The sequence below is a fragment of the Phyllobates terribilis genome, unplaced genomic scaffold (genome assembly GCF_046119375.1).
Source record: "Phyllobates terribilis strain yellow unplaced genomic scaffold, ASM4611937v1 Scaffold_4__5_contigs__length_816908805, whole genome shotgun sequence".
In the NCBI taxonomy this organism is placed as follows: Eukaryota; Metazoa; Chordata; class Amphibia; order Anura; family Dendrobatidae; genus Phyllobates; species Phyllobates terribilis.
The window spans coordinates 298749294-298776915 of NW_027362764.1; the positions used below are offsets into that span (position 1 = coordinate 298749294).

General features: G+C 39.2%; 1 protein-coding gene across 1 annotated transcript in view; it reads left to right on the top strand.

Moving 5' to 3' along the window:
• CLPTM1L (CLPTM1 like) overlaps positions 1–27340 on the top strand; it is a 62910-nt gene extending 35570 nt beyond the window's left edge. Inside the window, exons 9-18 of the mRNA XM_073678346.1 lie at positions 4152–4236; positions 12376–12479; positions 16171–16236; positions 17501–17551; positions 17961–18043; positions 18247–18281; positions 24930–24985; positions 25094–25138; positions 25776–25891; positions 27112–27340. Coding sequence (XP_073534447.1) covers positions 4152–4236; positions 12376–12479; positions 16171–16236; positions 17501–17551; positions 17961–18043; positions 18247–18281; positions 24930–24985; positions 25094–25138; positions 25776–25891; positions 27112–27196 — 726 coding nt within the window. The 3' untranslated portion in view covers positions 27197–27340. The remainder of the gene's footprint in view (positions 1–4151; positions 4237–12375; positions 12480–16170; positions 16237–17500; positions 17552–17960; positions 18044–18246; positions 18282–24929; positions 24986–25093; positions 25139–25775; positions 25892–27111) is intronic.
• Positions 27341–27622: the final 282 nt, after the last annotated feature.

The window sequence follows — 27622 nt, forward strand, 5'->3', positions numbered from 1 at the left end:
TGGGCTCTGCATGCCACTAGTTTTTATTTAAAATTAAACAACTGAGATGCAATTGAAGTTTAGACTTTAAGGTTTAAATAAAGGGGTTGAACAAAAATATCCTATGAAATGTTTTGGAATTGCAACTATTTTATTACAAAAAAAACCTAAAGAAATAAATTAAAATATAAATTGGTGTACATTCAGCATGTAAGAGCATGTTCACACATGGCCACTAAACAGAAAAAAAAAGACAAAACATAATACGCAAATACTCTGCAATAAAAAAAAGAAATCGCAATAGTGCATGAAAATAATATAGGGTACATATAATTACCATAATTTTGATCAAAATAATGCAAAAGCCATCCCATCTCGTCACAGTGAACCTATTTGGGACAGTCCTAAATCTATTATTTAAAACCTTACCGTTTGTCAAGTGACATGCATGTGACATACACTTAACTGAAAAAAACTTAAAAGAAATTAATTGGAATATAAATTGGTGTGCATGCCGCATGAGTTAGGACTGTCCCAAATAGGGTCACCGTGACGAGGTGGGATGGCTTTTGCATTATTTTGATCAAAATTATGGTAATTATATGTACTCTATATTATTTTCATGCACTATTGCGGTTTCTTTATTTTTTATTGCAGGGTATTTGTTTATTATGTTTCTGTCTTTGTTTTTTTTTTTCTACAAAGCCTCCTCATTTCAGGAAATCAAAAGTAATCAGACAAATTACATTTACCATAAATAAGATGTTCGTTTTTAATACTTTGTAGAGAATTCTTTGCAGGCATTGACTGCCTGAAATCTCCAAACGTGGGGTGTCCTCCTTTGTCATGCTTTGCTAGGCCTTTACTGAAACTGATTTCAGTTGTTGCTTGTTTGTGGGTCTTTCTGCCTTAAGTTTTGTCTTAAGCATGTGAAATCATTCTCGATGGGATTGAGATCTGGTGATTGACGGGCATTGCAGAATATTCCACTTCTTTTCCTTAAAAAGCTCCAGGATTTCTTTCACAGTATGTTTTGGGCCTTTGTCCATCTATACTGTGAAGCGCCGTCCAAACGACCTTGCTGCATTTGGTTGAATTTGAGCAGAAATTATAGCCATATACACTTCAGAATTCATCTGGCTACTTCAGTCTTGAGTCACAGCATCAATAAACACTAGTGACCAGTCCCATTGGACGCCATGCATGCGCATGCCATCACACTGCCTCCACCATGTTTTACAGAAGATGTGGTATGCTTTGGATCATGAGCCGTTCCAAGCCTTCTCCATACTTTCTTCCCATCAATCTGGCATCTTTCTGATGGATTTTTTTTTTTTTTTTTTTTAAGCCTAATGATAGTCTGGTTCTCTCATTGAGAGCTTTTTTGACTGCATGTTGTGGGTTCACCGCAACAGCTTCCAAATGCAAATGCCACACCTGGAATCAGCTCCGGGCCTCTTAACTGCTTCATTGATGATGGATTAACGAGGAAATAGCTCATACAACCCGTTAAAGAGCTTTTGAGATAATTGTCCAATTACTTTTGGTCCTTTTTAAAAAGAGGCAGCAGCATATTAAAAAGCTGTAATTCCTAAACCCTAACACCAATTAGGATGTGAATACCCTCAAATTAAAGCTGGGAGTCTGCACTTTAAGCCCATATTGACTATATAACTGTTTATTGAATATGTTTTGGTAAATGACTAAATTGCCAAAACTTGTCACTGTCCAAATATTTCTGGACCTAACTAGAGGCAATTTGCATATTACATTTCCCAGAGGAACATTGTATGGCAAATAAGCCTCCTTACCTTGATGTGCCAGAGTCGGTATGTCACTCTCCACAAGGAGAAACGTTGGTAATCTTTATTGAAAATATAAATTAAAAATCTTGCAGTTTTCACACTTGCCTCTGGGATATAGCTACAATGGTCAGATCCCGGCTCTATCCTTTGTTTTGAAGCTTCTAATGAGTGTGTGCAAAGATCCTTGTGATCTGATTGGTGGATCCAGTGTTATCAGCTGTGTATAAATCTGTTATCGATCATTGTAATCCTTCCTCTAATGAGGAGCTGTTGAAACTTCACTCTGAAAGGAGAGGAAGTGTGAATCTAAAAAAGCGACAGTGGCCAGTGTGAAAATTACTATTTTTGGGGGTTTTTTGTATGAAAAAAAATCCAGGTTTTTTGTTATATGTATTTTTTAAAAATGTTTGATTTAAACAGTAGGTCATTTTCTGACGATATATATATATTCCATTTAAAAGATTTTAGCAGGGAACAGATTACCTTTAACCCCTTCACGTCAAATGTAGTGTCCCTGCCTTTGATGTAGGCTCGCATGCCAAGCCCACATTATTCCCTCTTGTTGGCTGATTTATTCATCCATCAAGTGCCTTTAACAGCTGTGGGTGGAGCAGAGCTATAGTACTATAGTGGTCCCTGAGGGGACTATTAAATACAGTAAAAAGTTTGAAAAAAGTTAAAAAATATAAAAAAAAATACAAAAGCTCAAATCACCCCCCTTTTACCCTATTAAAATAAAACAATTAAAATAAACATATTTGCCATCACTGCATTCAGAAAAGTCCAATCTATCAAAATATAAAACAAATGAATCCAATCAGTAAATGGCATAATGAGAGAGAATATCCAAATGACAGAATATAGAATCAATAAAAATGGCAGCTTAGGGTGCAAAAAATAAGCCTTCCCCCAGCTTCACATCCCGAAAAATGGAAACTTTGTGGTCTCGGAAAATGGTGCAACGAGCAAATTTTTTCAAAAAAAAATTTTATACAAATTTCCAATTTTTTTCCCACCACTTAACCCCTTAGTGACCTATAGACGTCTTTTTACTGACCTGCGATATAAGAGACTAGCATCCCCCTACAGGTCACAATCCAGCAGCTATCAGCTGTACACTATAGCTGACAACTTGCTGCATCAGCCACAATCAGTGTTGGCACCGAACATGGACGTTTTAACCCCTTATATTCTGCTGTCAATAGTGACTACAGAATCTAAATAGTTAACAGAGTGTGGGGGCTTCCTCTTTAACCTCATCGGCTCTTTGAGATCTTGATTGTCTGGTCCTGATGTTTGTCATGGCAGGTAATGGCCAAATAACGGCCTTAGAGTCTGCCGGCCTGTACAGAAGTTATCAAAATTTAGGTGGTAAAAATAAACTTTTTCATTCTTGTCATGCCACTTTCCATTACTTCCTGAAAAGAACCAGAAGGGAAGCAATTTTAAATACCCTGAGGGGTGCAGTTTTTAAAATGGTATGACTTTTGGGTGGTTTCCAACATATAGGACGCCCAAAGTCACTTCAAAACTGAACATAAGTTTTGTAAATTTCCTTGAAAAAATTAAAAATGACTGCTACATTTTTAAACCTCCTAAAATGCGAACAAAATAAAACACTTTACAAATGGTGCTGATGTAAAGCAGACATGAGGGAAATGTTATATATTAATGTTTTTGTGTGGTATGACTATTGGGATTAAAGGGATAGTCATTCAAAGTTTGAAAAATTGCAATTTTTAAAACATTTTTGTTGAATTACTGATATTTTTATAAGTAAATGCATAACCTATCAACCTAAATTTACCATTATTATACAGTATCATGTGTCACAAAACAACATTCTCAAAATCAATGTGATATGTTAAAGCATTCCAGAGTTATTACTACATAAAGTGACACTGGTCAGATTTAAAAAAACTGGTCTGGTCACTAAAGGGTTAAATAATATATATATATTTTTTTAAAAAATATACATGTTTGGTATCTGCGTACCCATACTGACCTGGAGATTAATATTACCAGGTCAATTTTACTGTATAGTGAACATGGTAAATAAAAAAAAAAATTATAATAATAATTGTGGAATTCCACTTTTTTTTGCAGTTACAACACACTTGGAATTTTTTCCCCACTTTTCAGTGTCTTACATGATAAAATGAATGGTGTCATTCAAAAGTTCAACTTGTCCTGCAAAAAACAAGCCCTCATATTGCTATGTAGACAGACAAGTAAAAAAGTTATGTCTCTTGGAAGAAGGGGAGGGAAAAACGAAGAAACTGAAATTGGACGAGGCGTTAAGGGGTTAAACAAGCTAATATAGGCTATTATTAATTAACTCTTCAATGTTTGTTTTCTACATTGCAGCTTTTATTTGATTTTCTTGCATTTAAAAATGACATCAGTTTTTGGAAAAAGAAGAAGAATATGGTTGGGATGTCCACTAAAGCAGGTACGTCCCACTAATTCCATTAATGTGCTTTGTCATGAAGTTGAATAATGTTCCCAACAATGTGATTAATGATCACCGTTAATTCTTTTTACAATTTCAAAGAAGCCCTCCCATTAATATTTTTCTTCATTGAATATGTGTATGGTGTGTAATGCGAGAGTATTAATATACTCATCTACAGTTGCAGTGTCCGGGATACAGCGCAACTTCTCAGCGTGACGTCACCGCTCTGCGTGACCCGTAAGTGGCTTTTACAGTGTAAGCCTGTAGAGCATCAGAATAAGCCTACATAGGCTTACATTGTAAAAGACACTTCCAGCTCATGCATAGAGGGAGCCGCCTAGTCTGAATGTGCCCATGGCACTGAGGAGCGGATTGGGACAGCACTGGTTCCGTAGAAAGCGGCGGTAGGTGAGTATATTAACACACTCACACCATACACAAATACACACATTTAATCAATAAAGAAAAGTGCTTCTTTAAGGGGCATTAACCCTAAGCACCGTTTTTTTGTTTGTTTTTTACAGCACTTACAAATTGAACAGCATCTTCAGATACAGAATGAAAATGCAGAAAATTGTTTTGCCCCTAAAAATGCAGCTTTTATGTGAAATTAAAGATAGGAAAAATGTAATTAGCGTCACCGAGAGATGAGCATATAAATTTGAGTGGAATTGAATTCTACTCTAATTTTGCTAAAATTGCCATTTCCCAAAATGTGGATTTTTTTTTTGTAATTTGTTTGTGTGGATTTAGCAAAAAAATTTCTTAACCATAATGTGTCATCAAATGGTTAAAAAAAAATCATTTTGTTCATCTCTCCGTCCTCTCCTCTACCCACCACCACCCATCCAGTTCTCAGCGCTTCTTTTGATTCCCTGGAATCTTTGGTCCTGTTGCGCTGTGCCGGACTTCCAAGTGTCATGCCGTCCAGGATGCTTCGTAGCAGAATTTTCCACATATAACAAGCCCTGTTATGGCTCTGTCAGTGAAAAAATAAAGTTACAGCTCTCAGAATATGCCGATTCTATAACAAATTACCTTAATTTGCGGATTATAAGACGCACCGCAAATTTTTTGGCGGAGAATAGAAAAAAAATGTTTTTAATAAACCGGTGCATATTATAATCAGCTTACCTGGGGGGATGGCATTGGTAGAGTGGGGTCCCAGAGTTGCTGTGGAGGCAGGAGATGCTGCGTAGTCCCGGAGATGATACGGAGGTTGGACGGGGTGTACGGAGGCAGCTGCGGGCCCCATGCTGTCTGCTGGAGGTGTTCAGTGGTGCGGGGGCTCCGCCGACATTTTGTAACAGCCAGAGCCCCGCACCTTCCAAATTGTTCTATGCGGTGGACTCCGAGAAAATGGCCGCCGTAGGCGGCGCATGCTCAGATTGAGATCTCGGCACCAAGATCTCAGGAGTACTGACCAGAAAAATAAAGCCGTCCTATCACTTATACGGCTCGGTGAACAGCATAAAAAAACAGTATACAGATATATACAGTACAGACCAAAGGTTTGGACACACCTTCTCATTTAAAGATTTTTCTGTATTTTCATGACTATGAAAATTGTACATTCACACTGAAGGCATCAAAACTATGAATTAACACATGTGGAATTATATGCTTAACAAAAAAGTGTGAAACAACTGAAAATATGTCTTATATTCTAGGTTCTTCAAAGTAGCCACCTTTTGCTTTGATGACTGCTTTGCACACTCTTGGCATTCTCTTGATGAGCTTCAAGAGGTAGTCACCGGAAATGGTCTTCCAACAATCTTGAAGGAGTTCCCAGAGATGCTTAGCCCTTGTTGGCCCTTTTGCCTTCACTCTGCAGTCCAGCTCACCCCAAACCATCTCGAATGGGTTCAGGTCTGGTGACTGTGGAGGCCAGGACATCTGGCGTAGCACCCCATCAGTCTCCTTCTTGGTCAAATAGCCCTTACACAGCCTGGAGGTGTGTTTGGGGTCATTGACCTGTTGAAAAATAAATGATGGTCCAACTAAACGCAAACCGGATGGAATAGCATGCAGCTGCAAGATGCTGTGGTAGCCATGCTTGTTCAGTATGCCTTCAATTTTGAATAAATCCCCAACAGTCTCACCTGCAAAGCACCCCCACACCATCACACCTCCTCCTCCATGCTTCACGGTGGAAACCAGGCATGGAGAGTCCATCCGTTCACCTTTTCTGCGTCGCACAAAGACACGGTGGTTGGAATCCAAGATCTCAAATTTGAACTCATCAGACCAAAGCACAGATTTCCACTGGTCTATTGTCCATTCCTTGTGTTCTTTAGCCCAAACAAGTCTCTTCTGCTTGTGGCCTGTCCTTAGCAGTGGTTTCCAAGCAGCTATTTTACCATGAAGGCCTGCTGCACAAAGTCTCCTCTTAACAGTTGTTGAAGACATGTAACTGCTGCTAGAACTTTGTGTGGCATTGATCTGGTCTCTAATCTGAGCTGCTGTTAACCTGCGATTTCTGAGGCTGGTGACTCGGATAAACTTATCCTCCGAAGCAGAGGTGACTCTTGGTCTTCCTTTCCTGGGGCGGTCCTCATGTGAGCCAGTTTCTTTGTAGCGCTTGATGGTTTTTGCAACTGCACTTGGGGACGCTTTCAAAGTATCCCCAATTTCGGACTGACTGACCTTCATTTCTTAAAGTAATGATGGCCACTCGTTTTTCTTTACTTGGCTGCTTTTTTCTTGCCATAATACAAATTCTAACAGTCTATTCAGTAGGACTATCAGCTGTGTATCCACCAGACTTCTGCACAACACAACTGATGGTCCCAACCCCATTTATAAGGCAAGAAATCCCACTTATTAAACCTGACAGGGCACACCTGTGAAGTGAAAACCATTTCCGGTGACTACCTCTTGAAGCTCATCAAGAGAATGCCAAGAGTGTGCAAAGCAGTCATCAAAGCAAAAGGTGGCTACTTTGAAGAACCTAGAATATAAGACATATTTTCAGTTGTTTCACACTTTTTTGTTAAGTATATAATTCCACATGTGTTAATTCATAGTTTTGATGCCTTCAGTGTGAATGTACAATTTTCATAGTCATGAAAATACAGAAAAATCTTTAAATGAAAAGGTGTGTCCAAACTTTTGATCTGTACTGTATATATTCTTGAACTGCTGTTTTTGTTCACTCTGCCACTCAAAAATCAGCATAAGGCTCGGATTGCGTTCATCCTGTGCTCTACACTGACAACTTACCATGGGATTTCTGTGGAAATCCTTAATAAACATGATTCAGATGAAACCATTCACTATACTGGGGCAGATGGAATCACTTAGGACTCCGTCTGGCCTCTGTTGCAGCCATGTCCCATATTTTTGGGCATCTCTATAGTGCACTAAAGTGTGGTCGACCACAGTTGAGTCTATTCCAAAAATGATGGGACACCACCCAAACAGCCGTTAAACTGAGTTGAAAGTGACCCCATCGGCCTCATTATTGTGAGGAGTTCTGTCCGTGGGGGGGCTTTATTTGCATTTTTGGCGATTTAGACAGAGACCATGACGTACCATATTTTTCAGACTATAAGACCGGACCATAAGACGCACCTAGGTTTTAGAGGAGGAAAATAGAAAAAAAAATGTAAACAAAAAATGTGGTCATGATGCCCTGTTAAGGGGGAGGGGGTCTGCTGCTGACACTGTTATAGGGGTTCTCCCCCAATTCTGTTAATATCCCCCATCCTGGTATATATGGCCCCCTCCTTCCTGTTATATATGGTCCCCATCCATATCCTGATATGCATGGCACCCCTCATCCCCGTCCTGATATGCATGGCCCCCCTCATCCCCATCCTGATATGCATGGAACCCCTCATCCCCCATCCTGGTATGCATGGAACCCCTCATCCCCAATCCTGGTATGCATGGCACCCCAATCCCCCAACGTGGTATGCATGGCACCCCAATCCCCCAACATGGTATGCATGGCACCCCAATCCCCCATCCAATCATGCATGGCACCCTAATCTGCCATCCTGGTATGCATGGCACCCCTAGATCCCCATCCTGGTATGCATAGCACCCCTCATCCTGGTATACATGGCACTCCTCATCCTAGTATGCATGCCCCCCCTCATCCTGTTATGCATGGCACTCCTCATCCTAGTATGCATGCCCCCCTCATCCTGGTATGCATGGCACTCCTCATCATGGTATTCATGGCACTCCTCATCGTGGTATTCATGGCACTCCTCATCGTGGTATTCATGGCCTCCCTCATCTTGGTATGCATGGCACCCTTCATCCTGGTATGCATGGCACTCCTCATCCTAGTATGCATGCCCCCCTCATTCTGATATGCATGGCACTCCTCATCCTAGTATGCATGCCCCCCCTCATCCTGTTATGCATGGCACTCCTCATCCTTGTATGCATGCCTCCCCTCATCCTGGTATGCATGTCACTCCTCATCGTGGTATGCATGTTGGTATTCGTGGCCTCCCTCATCTTGGTATGCATGGCACCCCTCATCCTGGTATGTATGGCACCCTTCATCCTGGTATGTATGGCACCCCTGATCCCCATCCTGGTATGCATGGCACCCCCTGATCCCCATCCTGGTTTGCAAAGCACCGCTTAATCCCCATCCTGGTATGCTTGGCACCCCCTGATCCCCATCCTGGTATGCTTGGCACCCCCTGAACCTTATCAAGCTGCACACACAAAAATAAACAATTATACTCACCTCCTCTCTCCTCCAGTGCTGCTTCCCGCTCTGCTGCTGACACTCTCGATGTATGAGCCGTGCATGGCGTTACTGCCATGTGCCCTCACACAGTGTGAGATGCTGTGCCGGAATAGTCACTGCTCCCCGCGCCAGAACTGTGTTCGTGGGGAGCAGTGACTATTCACTCTCCTTAATAGCGCGCACAATGTAGCCGCAGTGCGGCTCCTGCTGCGGCCAGCGGTCTGTGTGCCGCTATTAAAGACTATGAATATTCACTAAGAAGGATCGGAGTGGATTGTAGTGAATATTCATGGTCTTTAATAGCGGGCACACTGATCGCAGAGCGGCAGCAGGCGCTGCGGCTGCGGTGTGCGCGCTATTAAGGAAAATGAATATTCATTGCTCTCCACACTCATGGGCGTAGGGAGCAGTGAATATTCATTTTCTTCAACAGCGGGCACAGCGTAGACTGCAGCAGGAGGCTGCTGCCTCCTGTGCCCCGCTCATCCCCCGCTGCCGCTCCCCCACACCTCCCACCATCCACAGCCAGGGGTATAGAGTATGGGGCACAGTTTGGACTATAAGACGCACCCCCCACTTTCCTCCACACATTTTGGAAGAAAAAAGTGCATCTTATAGTCCGAAAAATACGGTAAGTGCTCAGCATAGATAATAAGATAAATGTGATTCTACCCTTATACTGTAAGTGATTTAAAAATGTTCTGTATCCCAAAATGCTACCAATAAAAACTTCAACTTATCCTGCAAAACACTCACACTCAGGTCTGTCACTGGAAATATAGGGAGTTTCCGTGTTACTGGTAGTACAAAGGCTCAGGAAAAGCAACATGGCCCCTCACCCCCCAAAAGAAATCCAGCGAGTTTGGCACTTCAAAATGCCCCCTCCCTCCTGAGCCCCACAGTGCCTAAACTGCAGTATGTAAAGTAGAAGGATCCTGGCACTCACGACTATTTCTTTATATCTAAACTGCAGTAAGTGACCACATATTTGGCATTACTGTAGTGAAGAGAACCCACTTAACCGTTTACAGGTTTCATGTCTCCAGAAGCACGAGCTGGGCACAATGTATGGGCACTTGGCTCGCACATTTGCAGCTTTTAAGAAAAAAGGATGGAGTGGAAGTTGCCAAATGAAAATAACTCAGGGGCCAACATAGTCACTGCAGCCTAATGTAAATTCATCCAGAGGTGTAATTTCTGAAATTGGGTCACTTTTAGGGGGCGTTCTGTGTTTTTGGCACCTTACGGGCTCTGCAGATGTTTCCAGCAAACTATTCCTGTCAAATTGCGTTCTTAACTTCTCAGCCCTGCTGTGTGACCAAACAATAGATTCTGACAACATATGGGGTATCACCGCTTTTGGGAAAAATTGTGTTACAAATTATGGGCTCCACTTTCACCTGTAATCCTTGTGGAAATAAAAAAATGTGCAACTTGTATAACATTTTAATGGTAATTTTTTTTTCTTTTTTTTATTTCCATGGCCCATTGTATAACATTTTGTGAGGCGCACATGGGTTGAAAATATTCTCTATTTCTCTACATAAATTCCTTTGGGCAGTGAAATTTCCAAAATGGTGTCACTTATGGATTTTAATATATATATTTTTTTTTGCTGTTCTGACACCTCGGGGACTCTGCTAATGCAACATGGCGTCTAAATTTTAGCTACAAAAATCAAATAGTGCTCTTTACTTTCCAAGCCTCTATGTGTCAAAACATTATTTTTGACCACATATGGGGGTATGTATGCGTTTGGCAGATATTGCATAAGAAATTTTGGGGTCCATTTTCTCCTATTACTTCTGAGAAATACAAATTTGAGGCTAAAACTGCATTTTACTGGAAAAAAATTATATGTCCAAATGTTTGACATTTTTATGTCCAAGTGTTATAGCTCTGTGAAGCACCTATGAGTACAAAATGCTCAATACACAATTTGATGAATTCCTTGAGGAATCTAGTTTGCAAAATGGGGTAATTTGTGGAGGATTTCAGCTTTTCTGGCACCTCGGGGTCTCTACAAATGCGATATGCTGACCACATTCTATGTCAGCCAAATTTATGGTTTAAATACCAGATAGCGCTCCTTCCCCTTCTGAGCAATACATTTTGTGGGTCCATTTTCTCATATTTATGCCTTATGAAAAGGAAAAAATTGCTAAAGCTATATTTTAGTGGGAAAATGTCATTATTTAATTTTTTTCATTCACATTGCCTTAACTGCTGTGAAGTACCTGAAGGATATAACACATTTACTGGCAGCCGTTTAGAATAATTTGAGAGTGAAGTTTTCACACTTTTGGGGTTTTCCAATATATACCGTAAGCCCCTCAAAGTCCTTTCAAGTCTGACTGGGTCTGTAAAAAAATAGGGTTTGTAAACTCCCTTGAAAAACTAAAAAAGTATGTTAAATTTTAACCTTTCTAACATCCTAACAAAATAAAAGTTTTTTTCCATAAAAAAAAAAGGTAAATGATATTGATCTAAATTTACAGCTAGCATAAAGTACAATGTGTCACAAACCATGATTTCAGAATCAGCGGGATTTGTTTAAGCATTCCAGAGCTATTACCACATAAAATGACACGTATCAGATTTGAAAAATGGGGCTTGGTTGTTAATTTCAAAATTGTCTCTGTTACTAAGGGGTTAACAAGGATGGGGTCTTTTTTAACTGACGTTCTGTGAAATGCTCATATTGCAATCCATGGTGACCCTTTTATATGATGTTTTTGCCATAAAACTCAGTATAAAAGCTGAATTTTCATAGCAACAGACATTAACCCCTGTTATATGATAATAAAACATACATCGGTCATGTGAACTACAGTATCATTACCATATGGCGGCACACACTGCCTCCCAGTGATCCGATCGTCTGGACCTTACCTTTGTGTAAAGGTACTGGATGGCATTAGAGACTGGTGAAACTGATGGAGGATGAAAAGCTGGTAGAATATCAATGCTGTGCATGCCTGTAACAGTGGGACACCATTGATCACATGTTACTGGGATGTCGTATAACAACGTTCATAGTTTACTGACAACATGGCTATGGCAAACACTAAAGTGAATCAGTAAAACGTGGTAATCCTCAGGCAAATACTAGTAGAAATACATTTGGGTGTTTACCTGGAAGCTTGGCTGCATAAAGAAAACAATGTAATAACTTGTTGCAACAGCTCGCTGCCAGCCATGGGGGCTGTGAACAGCCAGGGATCGGTGTACAGAAGCTGCTGCAATCACCCCGCTACTTCAGTGGCATGCTGCTCCGCAGCGTATGTGTGCTCAGCAAAGCAGTTCTTGTCTGCAGACGGAGAATCTAATGTATTTTATTGTCATGCAATGTTCACTGAACCAATTTGAATGCACGTCTGGTATCTGCTGTTTTAAATTAGTGTTTTCTTTTTGTTTTGCAGTTTTGTGGCGTTGCTTTAGTACTGTGGTAATCTTCCTATTTCTTCTGGATGAACAAACCAGTTTATTGGTATTAATTCCCGCTGGCGTTGGAGCTGTAATCGAGGTTAGTTTTAATATTTAATATATTTAATCTTATAAAATGATCATTATATAATTTAATAAAGTATGTTGTATAACAATATATGTCATGTGGGACATTCTGAGATGTTGTGCCAAAGTCCAAGTACGTACAAGAAAGCTAAGTATCAAAGCAGAACTCTGTTTATTCCATCCTCGTCACTTTCTTATATAGGCATTTCCTGAACATACATTGTAGCAATATAATTGGCTCAGCTTATCTTTGCATACGTGCTGGCACTGGCATACAGTACAGACCAAACGTTTGGACACACCTTCTCATTTAAAGATTTTTCTGTATTTTCATGACTATGAAAATTGTACATTCACACTGAAGGCATCAAAACTATGAATTAACACATGTGGAATTATATACTTAACAAAAAAGTGTGAAACAACTGAAAATATGTCTTATATTCTAGGTTCTTCAAAGTAGCCACCTTTTGCTTTGATGACTGCTTTGCACACTCTTGGCATTCTCTTGATGAGCTTCAAGAGGTAGTCACCGGAAATGGTCTTCCAACAATCTTGAAGGAGTTCCCAGAGATGCTTAGCACTTGTTGGCCCTTTTGCCTTCACTCTGCGGTCCAGCTCACCCCAAACCATCTCGATTGGGTTCAGGTCTGGTGACTGTGGAGGTCAGGTCATCTGGCGTAGCACCCCATCACTCTCCTTCTTGGTTAAATAGCCCTTACACAGCCTGGAGGTGTGTTTGAGGTCATTGTCCTGTTGAAAAATAAATGATGGTCCAACTAAACGCAAACCGGATGGAATAGCATGCCGCTGCAAGATGCTGTGGTAGCCATGCTGGTTCAGTATGCCTTCAATTTTGAATAAATCCCCAACAGTGCCACCAACAAAGCACCCCCACACCATCACACCTCCTCCTCCATGCTTCACAGTGGGAACCAGGCATGTAGAGTCCATTCACTCACCTTTTCTGCGTTGCACAAAGACACGGTGGTTGGAACCAAAGATCTCAAATTTGGACTCATCAGACCAAAGCACAGATTTCCACTGGTCTAATGTCCATTCCTTGTGTTCTTTAGCCCAAACAAGTCTCTTCTGCTTGTTGCCTGTCCTTAGCAGTGGTTTCCTAGCAGCTATTTTACCATGAAGGCCTGCTGCACAAAGTCTCCTCTTAACAGTTGTTGTAGAGATGTGTCTGCCGCTTGAACTCTGTGTGGCATTGACCTGGTCTCTAATCTGAGCTGCTGTTAACCTGCGATTTCTGAGGCTGGTGACTCGGATAAACTTATCCTCAGAAGCAGAGGTGACTCTTGGTCTTCCTTTCCTGGGGCGGTCCTCATGTGAGCCAGTTTCTTTGTAGCGATTGATGTTTTTTGCAACTGCACTTGGGGACACTTTCAAAGTTTGCCCAATTTTTCGGACTGATTGACCTTCATTTCTTAAAGTAATGATGGCCACTCGTTTTTCTTTACTTAGCTGCTTTTTTCTTGCCATAATACAAATTCTAACAGTCTATTCAGTAGGACTATCTGCTGTGTATCACCTGACTTCTGCATAACACAACTGATGGTCCCAATCCCATTTATAAGGCAAGAAATCCCACTTATTAAACCTGACAGGGCACACCTGTGAAGTGAAAACCATTTCCGGTGACTACCTCTTGAAGCTCATCAGGAGAATGCCAAGAGTGTGAAAAGCAGTCATCAAAGCAAAAGGTGGCTACTTTGAAGAACCTAGAATACAAGACATATTTTCAGTTGTTTCACACTTTTTTGTTAAGTATATAATTCCACATGTTTTAATTCATAGTTTTGATACCTTCAGTGTAAATGTACAATTTTCAAAGTCATGAAAATACAGAAAAATCTTTAAATGAGAAGGTGTCCAAACTTTTGGTCTGTACTGTATATACATCTCATTGGTTAAAGTTAATAATATCTACACCCACCTTAAGGGTCTAGATATGGTTCCTATTTCTTAACTTTCACATTACTGTATGTATCTTTAAGTTTTGTTTTACAAAGAAATGCAAGTGACTCCTAATCTAAACACACACAGTCAGCCTCCATTTCACAAAGCAGGAGATGCACGTAGACATAATGGAGTCAAGATAGACAAATGAATCCTGCTATCACTATATATATATATATATATATATATATATATATATATATATATATATATATATATATATATATATATATATATATATATATATATATATATATATATATATATTGGAAAATTCAGGTTAAAGGACCATTAAGACATTCTTAACCCCCCTCACGCCATGGCCATTTTTTGTTTTCTTTTTTTCCATATTTTTTTTATTTTTCTCAGTGGAGCCGTATGAGGCCTTGTTTTTTTGCGGGAGAAGTTGTACTTTTGAATGACATCATTCATTTTATCTTGTGATGCACTAGAAATAATATAATTCCTACGTACGTTGAAATTTAAAAATAAAAGTGCAATTCCACAATGTTTTTTTGTTTTTTTATTTACCATGTTCACTATATGGTAAAACTGACCTGGCAGTACGATTATCCAGGTCTGTACGAGTATGCAGATACCAAACATGCATAGTTTTTTATTATTATTATTATTATTTAAGTGGTGAAAAAAATTTTCGGAAATTCGAAAAAAGAAAAATCTTTTCTTGCATCTCCATTTACCTGTAACGTTTTCATTTTTCTGGACATTGGGTGGTGTGAAAGCTTATTTTTTTGTGCCCTGAGCCGACGTTTTTACTGAGAATTTTTGGGGGTACATACAATGTTTTGATCGCCTCTTGTTGAATTTTATTGCAATATTGCAGTAGCCATAAAAACCTGCACTTCTGGAGTTTCGATTACTTTTCTAATTACAGCGTTTACTGATTAGATTAATTTATTTTATATTTTGATAAATCGAACTTTTACAAATGCATCTACACCAAATGTGTATTTTTTATTGTTTTATTTTTAATGAGGCAAAAGGGGGATGATTTGAACTTTTTGTGTGTTTTTTTTTTTTTTTTTTACTGTATTCAATAGTCCCCTTAGGGGACTTGAAGCTGCGATCGTCTGATCACTTGTGCATCGGATCCCCGCGATCACAACATCAGGGGCGCGCCAATGGGTGGGTGGAATGACATGCCCCCTTGCCGGCTTGTGTTAGAGATTGACAACAGGATTTAACAGGTTATCAGACACAGGTGGATCTCCGCTGCACCCGCGGCTGTTAGAGGCACATGATGGCTGAATAAATTAGCCGTCATGTGCCGGGAATAATGCAGCGTTTTGATAAAATTACAGTTTTATAAGCAGGTGATTTTAACTGGAGGACTAAGAAAACCTCCTTTATATTCATGAGCTCTGTATGATCACACAGCCCACCGTTGATTGGCAGCTACCTGCCTATGAAAAGTGTACACAAAAGCTGGCAATCAGTGGTGTGGGCGGTGTTATCAAGAGCTCAGCAGATAAAACAGGGACTTTATCAAAACTACAACAAGCAGACAAGTTTGTGACACATTACTAGAATCAGGATCTTTGCACCTACAGGTACAACTTTTTGATGATATTCTTATTTAGTGAGATGCACCTGTATATCATGCTGTTCTCATATGGGATAGCAAAAACCAGCTGATAATTCCCTTTAAGCATCTACATCTAAAACAGCAGATGATTGGCATAAGAGCAGTGAATTCTTTTCTGTTCCAATATCAGGTGTGGAAGGTCAAGAAAGCCTTGAAAATCACATTCCAATGGAAAGGTCTGATGCCAGGGATGAAGGTAAAGTGTTATTTTAGGGCTTGACAAGTATATCGACATCGTATGACAGCTGGACAGGCCTAAAAAAAATTCTGTCTCTTACATCCAGCAGCTCCACACATGTATTTTTTTATTTTTTTCAGCAGCATGGATTATATATATTTTCTCCAACCCTAATTGCATATTTGTGGAAGCATGACATCCTTGACAATGTCAGTCATATGTCCTTTTTTCCAAATAGACGTCCTTAGGAACTGTGTTGTGCTTAGTATGGTCCCCCTAGTGGTGCACTGAGCCTCTAATGTGTTTTTATACGGAGGCATACAGTTTTTTTCTATCAGTTCCTTTTGAATCCAATAGGAAAAGTAAATTGTGCCGTGATCCATCACATTCCGTATTTTTGAGGTGTTCTCCCATACAGACATTACAAGAAACCGAACTATAATAAAGTCAGTAATTGATCAGGGTGACAAGCTTGTCATTAAATGGGTTTTCCCACGAACAAAGTTCACTTTAATCAATAGATCTTGGAATAATAATAAATTCCACAATTCTATGTGTTTAAATAAAATGTTCCTGTGCTGAGATAATCTTATAAATGTGCCCCTGTTGTGTACTGTGTAATGTCTGTCTGAACGTGCAGAGACATGGTCTGATCATACCACATCTCCTGGGCAGGGGTGGAAGCAAAAGAGTATACAGACATTACAGCAGGGGATCTCAAATAATTCTTTCTTTGAGGTAAAACATTTTTTAAAAAGATGCAGGGAAGTGTTTTAACTCACAGAAAAAATCAGCTGCCATCCCCTGCTGTAATGTCTGTATACTCTTTTGCTTCCACCCCTGCCCAGGAGATGTGGTATGATCAGACCATGTCCCTGTATGGTCAGACACAGACATTACACAGGGGCACATTTATAAGATTATCTCAGCACAGGAACATTTTATGTAAACACATCCAATTGTGGAACTTATTATTCCAAGATCTATTGATTAAAATCAATTTTAAAATTACATTAATTTTGTTAGTGGGAAAACCCTTTTAACCTCCTGCAGCCCTCGGCTCGTTAGCACCAAGAATTGTTATCTGATTAGAAAAGTAATATTTTTGTGTTTTCCTACATTTTATATCTTCTTCCTCTATTTTGATGCAACATTTCAATTTATTATGTGATTTAGACACATTCATTTCCATTAGTGGTTGGAATTACACTTGTATGTACTTTCTGGAAGTTTCTTAAAGATTTTATTAGCATTTATTTCAGTTTTTGTTTTTTTTCCGTAGTTTGGAACTTGCAGTGAATCTGAAAAGAAGACTGAAGAGTACGATACCCAGGTATGTATTTCCTATGTATTTAATTGAGATTTTCTTGCTATGGTACTAGTCTCCTGGTGCACAAGTGCAGATGAAAGCATTACACCAAGGGCAGGTCCTGAACGATCTGGACTGGGGCTGGTGCTGTTGGTGCAGACTGGAGGTGCTGATGGACTGCTTCACAATGCAGTTATTCCTGGCAGAACATTGAAACTGTGTACATTACAGTTGTCTATATTCCCCTTGCCCACCTTTTTTGTACAGATCCTATATAAAGCTTCCTACCTTTTGGACAGATTGTTAGTGGGTCTTGCTGTGTTGGGTTGTAAGCCGTGTGCCGTCTTGATTATCTAGCTCCTTACAGGTTGCTAATGTAGAAGCAAAGTTGTTCTATAAATTCTCATCAAACATACTTCCATTTCTTTTTAAGGCCATGAAATACCTGTCATATTTGTTATACCCTCTATGTGTGGGGGGAGCGGTTTATTCACTTCTAAACATCAAGTACAAAAGGTAAGATCCTTGGCTTCATGTGACACTTCTATTTTGTCTTTTGTTTTCATTTTCTTCAGTTTATTACACAAAATGAACCCCACGTTTCTGCACATTTATATGTAGAATACAACCAGTCCTTGAGTTCACAAGATAGATTGAAGTGCCTTTCTATAAATTGTGCTCCATTTTATAATAATGCCCCTTAACATTTTTATTTACAGCTGGTATTCCTGGCTCATCAACAGCATTGTGAACGGTATGTGACCTCTTTGTGTCTCCTTTTCTGAATTCCCATTCAATCAATGTGCAACAATTTGCATAAAATAGCTGCAGATTTTAAGAATTTTTTTCCTGTTTTGTTATCGCGACGCTTTTCATGAATGTTAAAACAAAAGGTGTATGCCCAAGACATAAAATGTAGTGAATTGAAAGCGTGCCTATCCGCTGTCTGTGACTGCCTTTTTATGTAAGAAATCGGTGGACAGCTGCAGACAGGAGATTTTGCTAAACATAACTTACTAACAAAAATGTCCCAAACTGCCCCTAATACAAGGCAAAAGGACCCTACTTTCTAGCAAAAAAGGGTCCAGACTTCTGGGTTGTGAGATCCCACAATGTAGATCAAGATCCCACAAACCTTCATGGCCTCCTTCACTGTGAAAGCTCAAGATCTCTCTCTAAACTAAACCAGTGCTGCCGCATCATTTACAAAACAGGTACCGATTGTTAACACCTTCACCACAAAGGCAGCTTTCACCTTCCCCACCTTCTTCAGCTTCCTGACTCTGTCAAATTTTGCAAATATGACGTGTGTCCATTTATGGGGTGAAAACTCCTGAAAGCTTCCACACATCCCAGTTATTGAGAGAATGTTTGTTTGTTTTTTTTGTGATACCTTGTACATTATGTTCCTGGTATAGTTAAGTCAGTGATTTGTATTTATTTATATTTGAAATATATTTTAATAAATTATTTATATTGGATATTTGATGAAAATAGAACATTTTTTAAATTTTTTAACCCCTTACTGACCGAGCCAATTATGACCTTAATGACCAAGCCAAATTTTACAATTCTGACCAATGTCATTTTATGAGGTAATAACTCTGGAACACTTCAACGAATCCCGCTGAAACTAAGGTTGTTTTTTCGTGACATATTGTACTTCATAATAGTGGTAAAAATTCTTCGATATCACTTGCGTTTATTTGTGGAAAAAAATGGAAATTTGCCGAAAATGTAGCAATTTTCAAACTTTGAATTCTTTTGCCCTTAAATCAGAGAGCTATGTCACATAAAATTTCCCACATGTCTACTTTACATTAGCACAATTACAATTTTTTTTGTTTTGTTAGGAAGTTATAATGGTTTCTGATTTTTCCAACTAAATTTACAGAACCATTTTTTTACGGACCAGATCACATTTGAAATAACTTAGAGGGGTCTATATGACAGAAAATATCCAAAAGTGACACCATGCTAAAAACTGCTCCCCTCAAGGTACTCAAAACTAAAGCTAAGACTACTGTTTGGGCGCACGGCAGGGTTCAGAAGGGAAGGAGCACTGTTTGACTTTTTGATTGCAGAAATGGCTTTAATCGAGAGCGGATGCCATGTTGTGTCTGGAGAGCCAATGTTGTGCCTAAACAGTGGAAACCCCCCACAAGTGACCCAATTTTGGAATTTATATAGATATCTGATGAGCACCTTGAACCCCCAGGTGCTCCACAGAAGTTTATAAAGTAGAGCCGTGGAAATAAAAAAATCACATTTTTCCCACAAAAATGTTCTTTTAGCCTCAATTTTTTTATTTTCACAAGGGTAACCAGAGAAAATGAACCCCAAAATTTGTTGTGCAATTGCTCCTGAGTACGGTCGTACCCTATATGTATGGGAAAACTATTGTTTGGGCGCACGGCAGGGCTTGGAAAGGAAGGAGTGACGTTTGGAACGCAGACTTTGATGGAATGGTCTGCGGGTGTCGTGTTGCGTTTGGGGAGACCCTGATGTGCCTAAACAGTGGAAATCCCTGACAAGTTACCCCATTTTGGAAACTTCACCCCTCAAGGATTTTATCAAGGGGTATAGTGAGCATTTTGAACCCACAGGTACTATACAGAATTTGATAACATTAGGTTGTCATATTGAAAATTTTCATTTTATTCATGAAAATGTAGTTTTAGCTTTAAATTTGTAATTTTTACAATGGATAATAGGAGAAATTGGACCCCATCATTTGTTATGGTATTTCTCCCGAACGCGATGATGCCTCATATGTCTTCAGAAATTACTGTTAGGCCACACATCAGGGCTGAGAAGAAAGGAGCTCTATTTGGCTTTTGAAGCATAAATTTTGGTAGAATAGTTTGTGGGCGACATTTGCGGAGCCCCTAAGGTGCCAGAACAGCAGAAAAAAACAAAAGTGACCCCCATTGTAGAAATTGCACATCTCAATGAATTCATCTACCTCTGCAGTGACTATTATGTAACATCTATGCCAGGCTTTATTCTTTAGAATTGCAAATATGCCAGTTTAGTGCCCATACATTGTGCCCCCATATATTGTAGCGCCTCCATACATTTCTCCTAGTGACCCACACCCCATAAATTAAGTTCTCTCCCCGCTACAATAATGGCAAACATGTGGCCGCTTACTGCGGTTTAGGCACAGTAGGGCTCAGAAGAAGGGGGCATTTGGATTTGGGAGCGCAGAATTCACTGGATTTTATTTGAGAGGGTAGGTGACAGATGACGGACCTGAGAAGGGGCTGGTTTTGTGTGTGATAAATTAGGGGTTTCATTGGTAGCATTTTAGGGTACATCATTTTAGATTGCTTCCAGAATAAGACTGGATCGCCAGTCTACACTGAGCACTTATGTCAGAGTTTCTGTGTAAATCCCACAAAATTGCGATTGATTCAGATGAAACCCCCCGACGGAACCACCCACCATAATGAGGGAGATGGAGACACTTTGGAGTCCGTTTGACGTCTGCTCCGGTGGTCTCCATCTTTTTAGGCGCGCACAGATCTGTGATCGTCCACACTTGTGCGCTAAAAAAAAGCCTTAAATGATGGGACGCCGAGTTTTGTCTGATTTGCGGTTTTGGGGAATGTACACGGAAACCTCGACGTAAGCGCTCAGCGGAGAGCGCAGGATAAGTGTGAGCCGAGCCTTATTACAATTTTTTTTTTTTGGTGGTAGAATGAACAAATAGACAGCAGTACAAGAATAGTCCTTATTTTTATTTTTTCGCGGTTCACCGTGCGATATATGTGATAAGGCAAATTTATTCTTCAGGTTGTTGCGATTACAGCAGTACCAGATTTATATGGGGTTATTTTTAGGATTTGCTGCTGTCATACAGTAAAAATGTTTTGTTTTTTTTTTAATAAAAAGTAGTTTTTTTCTTCGCTATATTCTGAGAGCTGTAACTTTTTTATTTTTTGGGTGAATAGAGCTGTATGAGGGCTTATTTTTTGCGGGACAAGTTGCAGATTTTTCTGGTACCATTTTGGGGCACATAATAGGGGCACATAGTAATTTTTTATCACTTTTTAATCAGATTTTTCAGACACAGAATGAACAAAAACCAGAAATTCAGTTGTTATTTTTTATTTTTTGCACTGTTCGCCATGCTATAAAAGTGATAAGACCTATTTTGTTTGTTGGGTCGATTTTTTTTAATGCTTTGCTATTTTCATATACTAAAAACAGTATTTTCCAAAAAAGAATTTGATTTTGCATAGTCATATTCTGAGAGCTGTAACTTTTTTATTATTTTGCCGAATGAGCCATATAATGGCTTGTGTTTTGCAGGACAGTTTGGCGTTTTTATTGATATAATTTTTTTTTACATACGAATTTTTGATCGCTTTTTATTCAGTATGATGAAAAAGCGTAGTTTTTGGCGTGTTATTAATTTTTTTTTTTACGCCATTTGCCAAACATAATAAATAACGTGACACAGCCGGTCGTTCCAGACCCGGCGATACCACTTATGTGAACATTTTTTCGTTTATTTTTGTTTTATCAAAAATACATTTTGAGCGGCGAAACAGATTTTAGTGATTTGTGTGCTCTTTTTTTGTGGGTTATTTTTTTTTTTTACGTATTTTTTATTGCACTTTTTTTTTTTTTACTTTTTCACTAATTCCCACCATGGGACATGTGTAATTTTCACTTTGATTGCTGGTCTCACACACTGCAGAACTCCTGCACTGCAGTGTATAAGACCTGTCAGTGAGTCACTGACTCAGCCTGACTGTGCCTGTGAGATCCAGCTTATTGGATATCACAGGCCACCGTACCCTGGGATCATCACATGATCTCAGGGTACCATGGTAACCATCGGGACCTGCAATTCTCATTGCGGGGGTCTGATGGTTACAAAAGGGGTCTTGCGACTCCCTTGTAACCACTTAAATAGCGCTGTCATTATTGACAGCGGTGTTTAAAGGGTTAATTGGCATCGAAACCGGCCGGGGCCAATACTTCAGGGTGTCAATTTTTTTTTGCAACAAAATTTACATAGCTAATTTTTTAGGGACCATGTCATTTTTTAAATTACTTAAAGGAGCCTTATATGTCAGAAATCCCCTAAACCAGACTCTTCAGGTGCTTTACCGGAATTAACTCAAAGTGGAATGATAATTTTTAATTTTTTTATGTTTTTCTATGAAAATGTTATTTTAGTCCCAAATTTTTCATTTATGCCGGAGAAAATGGATTCCACAATTTGCTTTCCGAATTCTACTGAGTACGCCAATACCCAATATGTAACCGGAATTAGCATTATTTGACTTTGAGTACAGTTTTGGCTGTAATAGATGGCCGACCCTGTGCCACATTTGAAGAGCCTGTGACATGCCAAAGCAGCAGAAACCCACAAATGACCATACTTTGGAAACTATACCCTTCAAGGAATTAATCTAGGTGTGTAGTGAATATTTTAGATTTACAGTTGCTTGACAAAAATTAATAACATTGAGAGGTAAAAAAATTTTCCATGAAGCTGTTCCTTTAGTCCCAAATTTTTCATTTACACTAGGGTAACAGGAGAAAATGGACACCACAATTTGTTTCTCCCGAGTACACCGATACCCCCATATGTGGTATGAAGTGCCCGAGAGATTGCAAAACAACAGAAATTCCCTACAACTGACCCTATTTTGGAAACTATACCCCACAAGTAATTCATCTAGGGGTGTGATGAGCATGTTGAAACCATAAGTTCTTCACAGAATTACAACAAGCTGTGTAAATGAAAAATTATGTATTTTTCTAAGTAGTTTTATCCCCATTTTTTTTTTTTTTTCGCAAGGTTAACTGGAAAAAATGGACTTCATAATTTGTTGTGCAATTTCTTATGAGAATGGCGATACCTCATATGTGGTCAGAAACTACTTCTTGGGCACATGGCAGGGCAACAGTACACCGCTCTGGGAATTCATCTACGGGTGTAGTGATTATTTTGACTACACTAGTGTTTTCCAGTAAAAAGTGCTCCTTTTGGTAATGCAAATAGAAAGTTATTTTTTATTTTTTTTAACAAAAGTGTTTTAGTATGTGAATGTATCAAAACATAAAAAAAACCTCTACAAATCCGGTATCGCTGCAATCGTACTGACCCAAAAAATAAAACTGTATTACTACTTATACCGCACAATGAACAGCATAAAAAAGGGAGAGTCCACTTGCGCAATTAGCTGGCATATTTGTAATTTTAGCATCACCATGTTTTGAGAACTATAATTTTTACATGCTCACCTCCCACAAATAGAGCTATATGAGGGCTTGTTCTTCTGCAGGCTGAGTTGCAGTTTTTATTGGTACCATTTTGGGATACATAACATTTTTTGATCTTTCTCCTCCCTTTTTTGGGAGGCAGAATGAACAAAAAACATCAGTTCAATATTTTTTTTTTTTTTTTCTACGCTATGATAAGATAACTTTGTTCTTCGGTAAGAGGCCATCACATGTAGCAGACCTGGAAGCCATTTTTTGACTTACAATTACACGATTGCGTGGGGATAGGTGATAAGGTGAGAGGGAGCCCTCTCAAGTCACAACTTTTCTAAATGCTGTGGATGCCATTGACAGCATCTATAAAGTTAAATGGCCAGTGATGGTGCTTCAGTAGGTTGGCTGTTAGACAAGTTCCTGAACGCAAGGCCATCAAGATGTACCTGTAGTTTGTATTGTGCTAACAACTTTATAATTGTCTGTAGAATGTTGGGTAGGGTTAATATCACTAGAGCTGTTTCTGATCAGTAACTGCTTCGTAAAGGATGCAGCATCCCTGCTTTAGTTAAAGATTTTGCAAAATTAAAATGAGGTGGCCATGAGGGGTTGTAGGATCTTGCTTTACATACTGGATGCCACAATCTTGAAGTTCAGACCCGATTTTTGCTTTAGCCTGGCATTAGGGACAGTTCAGGACATTTTTCCTTATACCGATTTTCTTAAAAAGGGCAACCACAAAAAGGTGATCAGTACTCTTTACGATATACTCAAATTATTGATGCCAAGCAGCAGCCATAAGGTGACCTAAAGAAGTCTGACCTAACGAGGAAGATGCGCCAAATATTTTGTGCTATGTAAATGTCAGGAATTTACAGTCATATTAGTAAATCACGACTAATGTGTATTTATTTACAATACATGTCATAAGACAAATTCATCTGCCTAATTTTTGCTGAATTTTTAGATTACGTATATAGACGCGGACACACACGATTTTGCCTTTAATAATCTATTAAACATCTTGTTTGATTTTTACCCCATACGATGTAGGCTGTGTCTGGTCTGCTACATTAACCTTTGTGCATCTGATATGTATGCACATTATACCAGTCGTTTGTCACTTACTTTGCAATAGATTTAAATGTGTTTTTTTCTCCAGGTGTTTATGCCTTTGGATTCCTTTTCATGTTGCCTCAGTTATTTGTGAATTACAAGGTAATGATAATATGTCTGTGTGTATATGTATGGCTGATACTGTTATATAATGGAGTACAGTACATCTTTACAAGTTTTTGTGTTCTTATTCTTTTTTTCAATTTGCAGATGAAGTCTGTAGCCCATTTACCATGGAAAGCGTTTACATATAAGGTGAGTAGCATAATTGCAAAATATAATCTTTTGTATGAAGACGGTTTATCAAAATGTTAATCCTATTCTGAATAGTATTGAGAAACATCAGAAGGGGGTTTAGAGAATGGGTTCCTTTACATGGGATTTACTTAAAGTTTGTATGGCCGTTTCCTCATGATAGTACAGTGGTGTAAACTGGGGCTCAGTATAGGAAAATCATTCTATAATACTACATCTCCAATTGTGTCATTATAATGTAATAATGAACATTCATAATTATCTTACCCTGCACACAGACGCCGCACATATAATTCCTGCTTGGCTTTAAAGACTACTACTTAGCTACTGCAAAAAACAGTAGTAAAATCAAGGGTACAAATTGTGGGGAGTATAACTGTATGCTGTGACTGCACACAGGTTTTGTTTGTAGTCAGTGATAATGGAGATACATAGTTTTGCACAGGAGCTGTAGGCACAAAACAATACGTTTTTTAAACTTGGATATTTGCAGTGTTGCTTCGTTTTATATGTTGGATACGTGCAAACAAAAATTGGTTGCAGTAGGTGAACACTCCCTTCAAAGTTTACATTTCTGGGGTGCTTAATCCTATAGTGGTTCTAAACATTGTTTCTTTTTGTTTTTTTACTCTAACAGGCATTCAACACATTTATTGATGACATCTTCGCCTTTATCATAACCATGCCGACATCACACAGACTAGCATGTTTTAGAGATGATGTGGTCTTTCTTATTTATTTGTACCAAAGATGGTAAGTTCATGGGAATGTTTTTACTTTAGTTAAAGGGATTTAAAGAAACTTATCTATGGGCACCAGGGGGGCTTGAAATATACTACAGGGGTAAGGAATGGGGGTATTCATGATTTTTTTATGTCTATAGATAGCTTTTTTTTTTTTTTTACATATTTTAGACATTTTGGACCCATGGGATAAAAACTAGGTAATCGGGGTCCCAAGTTTCTTATTCCTCCTCATCACAGCTGAAGTTTTAGTAGAGCAACGGTTGAGTATGGTGGTCAGTTGGGTCCACAGTGGTTATACATTTATGCCACAAAGATATCCGTAGCACCACTTAACGCTGCCGGTATCATTGTGAACAAGTTTCGGAGGAGCCGGTATGCTGTGGATCTCAGACCCACAAATCTTGTCAGTTAATGTTGTGGATATTTTTCTATGCACTATGCTGCCACATTATAATGTAGTGGATTTTCCGGCAGCAAACATACAGTGTTTTTGCACTGTTGGATCTTTGCCTAAGGGTGCTTTCACGCTGCACTTTGTCCTACGATCGTTGGTCCCATCAGGGCTTATGTCCGACTCCCCTCCCCCCCCCATAAAATGGGATACGCCTACTGGAGGTGGACACTCAGACACAGTCGACTACCTCTTAAGTGTCCGCCTTCTGTAGGCATATATGCCCGAAAACGATGCACAACAGAGCACACGTCCACTCTATGGGCACCATTATAGTTAATGGCCCCGCCGGCGCATATCCCCAAATCCTATTTTGCAGGGGGTTCAGATCTAAGCGCCAACGGGACTAACAAATGTGCCGAAGAATGCAGTGTGAAAGGGGCTCTAGTCTGAAAACATCTTGTTGTCAATCAATACAAATGCAGCATATATCTCATCTTCCTGCAGATGGAGGCAGTGGTATATACATTTTGTCAGTATATGGTCTTAAATGCATGTACAGTTTGGTTCATTGGCACATGTGGTGCTGATGCCATCAGCCACAAAAGCACTGTGTAATGTAAGCTAACACTCTGCTGCAACAGCCGGGATTGGAAGTAACTCTGATCTGCGCTGTTAACCCTTATATGCCACTGTGCAGACAAGACCACAGCATGTGGTGGTTAGAAAGAGGTGGAGTCTTTGCTCAGTCAGATTCAGAAGTTATAAAGCGTTGTCCTAAAAATCATGCTGATGATGTGAACCTCGGTGACGGTTATCTTTTTTCTCTTGTCCAGGCTTTATCCTGTGGATAAGACTAGAATAAATGAATATGGTGAATCGTACGAAGAAAAACCAAAACGGAAGCCACATATAAACTAGATTTCATTGATATGGACTACCTTATCTCTTACTTGAAAGATATGGTGTGCATTGAAGAAAATGGTGAAATTATCAATGAGTATTTTGAATGCTGTGGCAAACTTGTCTGGGCATTGTAATGTCCATGTTGCCAAAATCCAAAAATGTGTTTCTTTTAAAAAAAAAAAAAAAAAGTTTCCCACAGCTTTCTTTTCACTTTGTCTTTATTTTATACCAGAGGAAATGGAGTTACCACCGGAAAACCGTAGACGTTCCACATACCAGGACTGCTTTCTATGCAGAGACTATGTGCATTCCTCAATATTTGGGACTGTATTGCACTCGGGCCCTGCCTGACTGTATATAATAGCTAAAGTAATGTTCCGTAAGGTTAACATAAGGTAGCAATGACGCCATCAACCTTCTGATGCTCTTATTTATGTATCA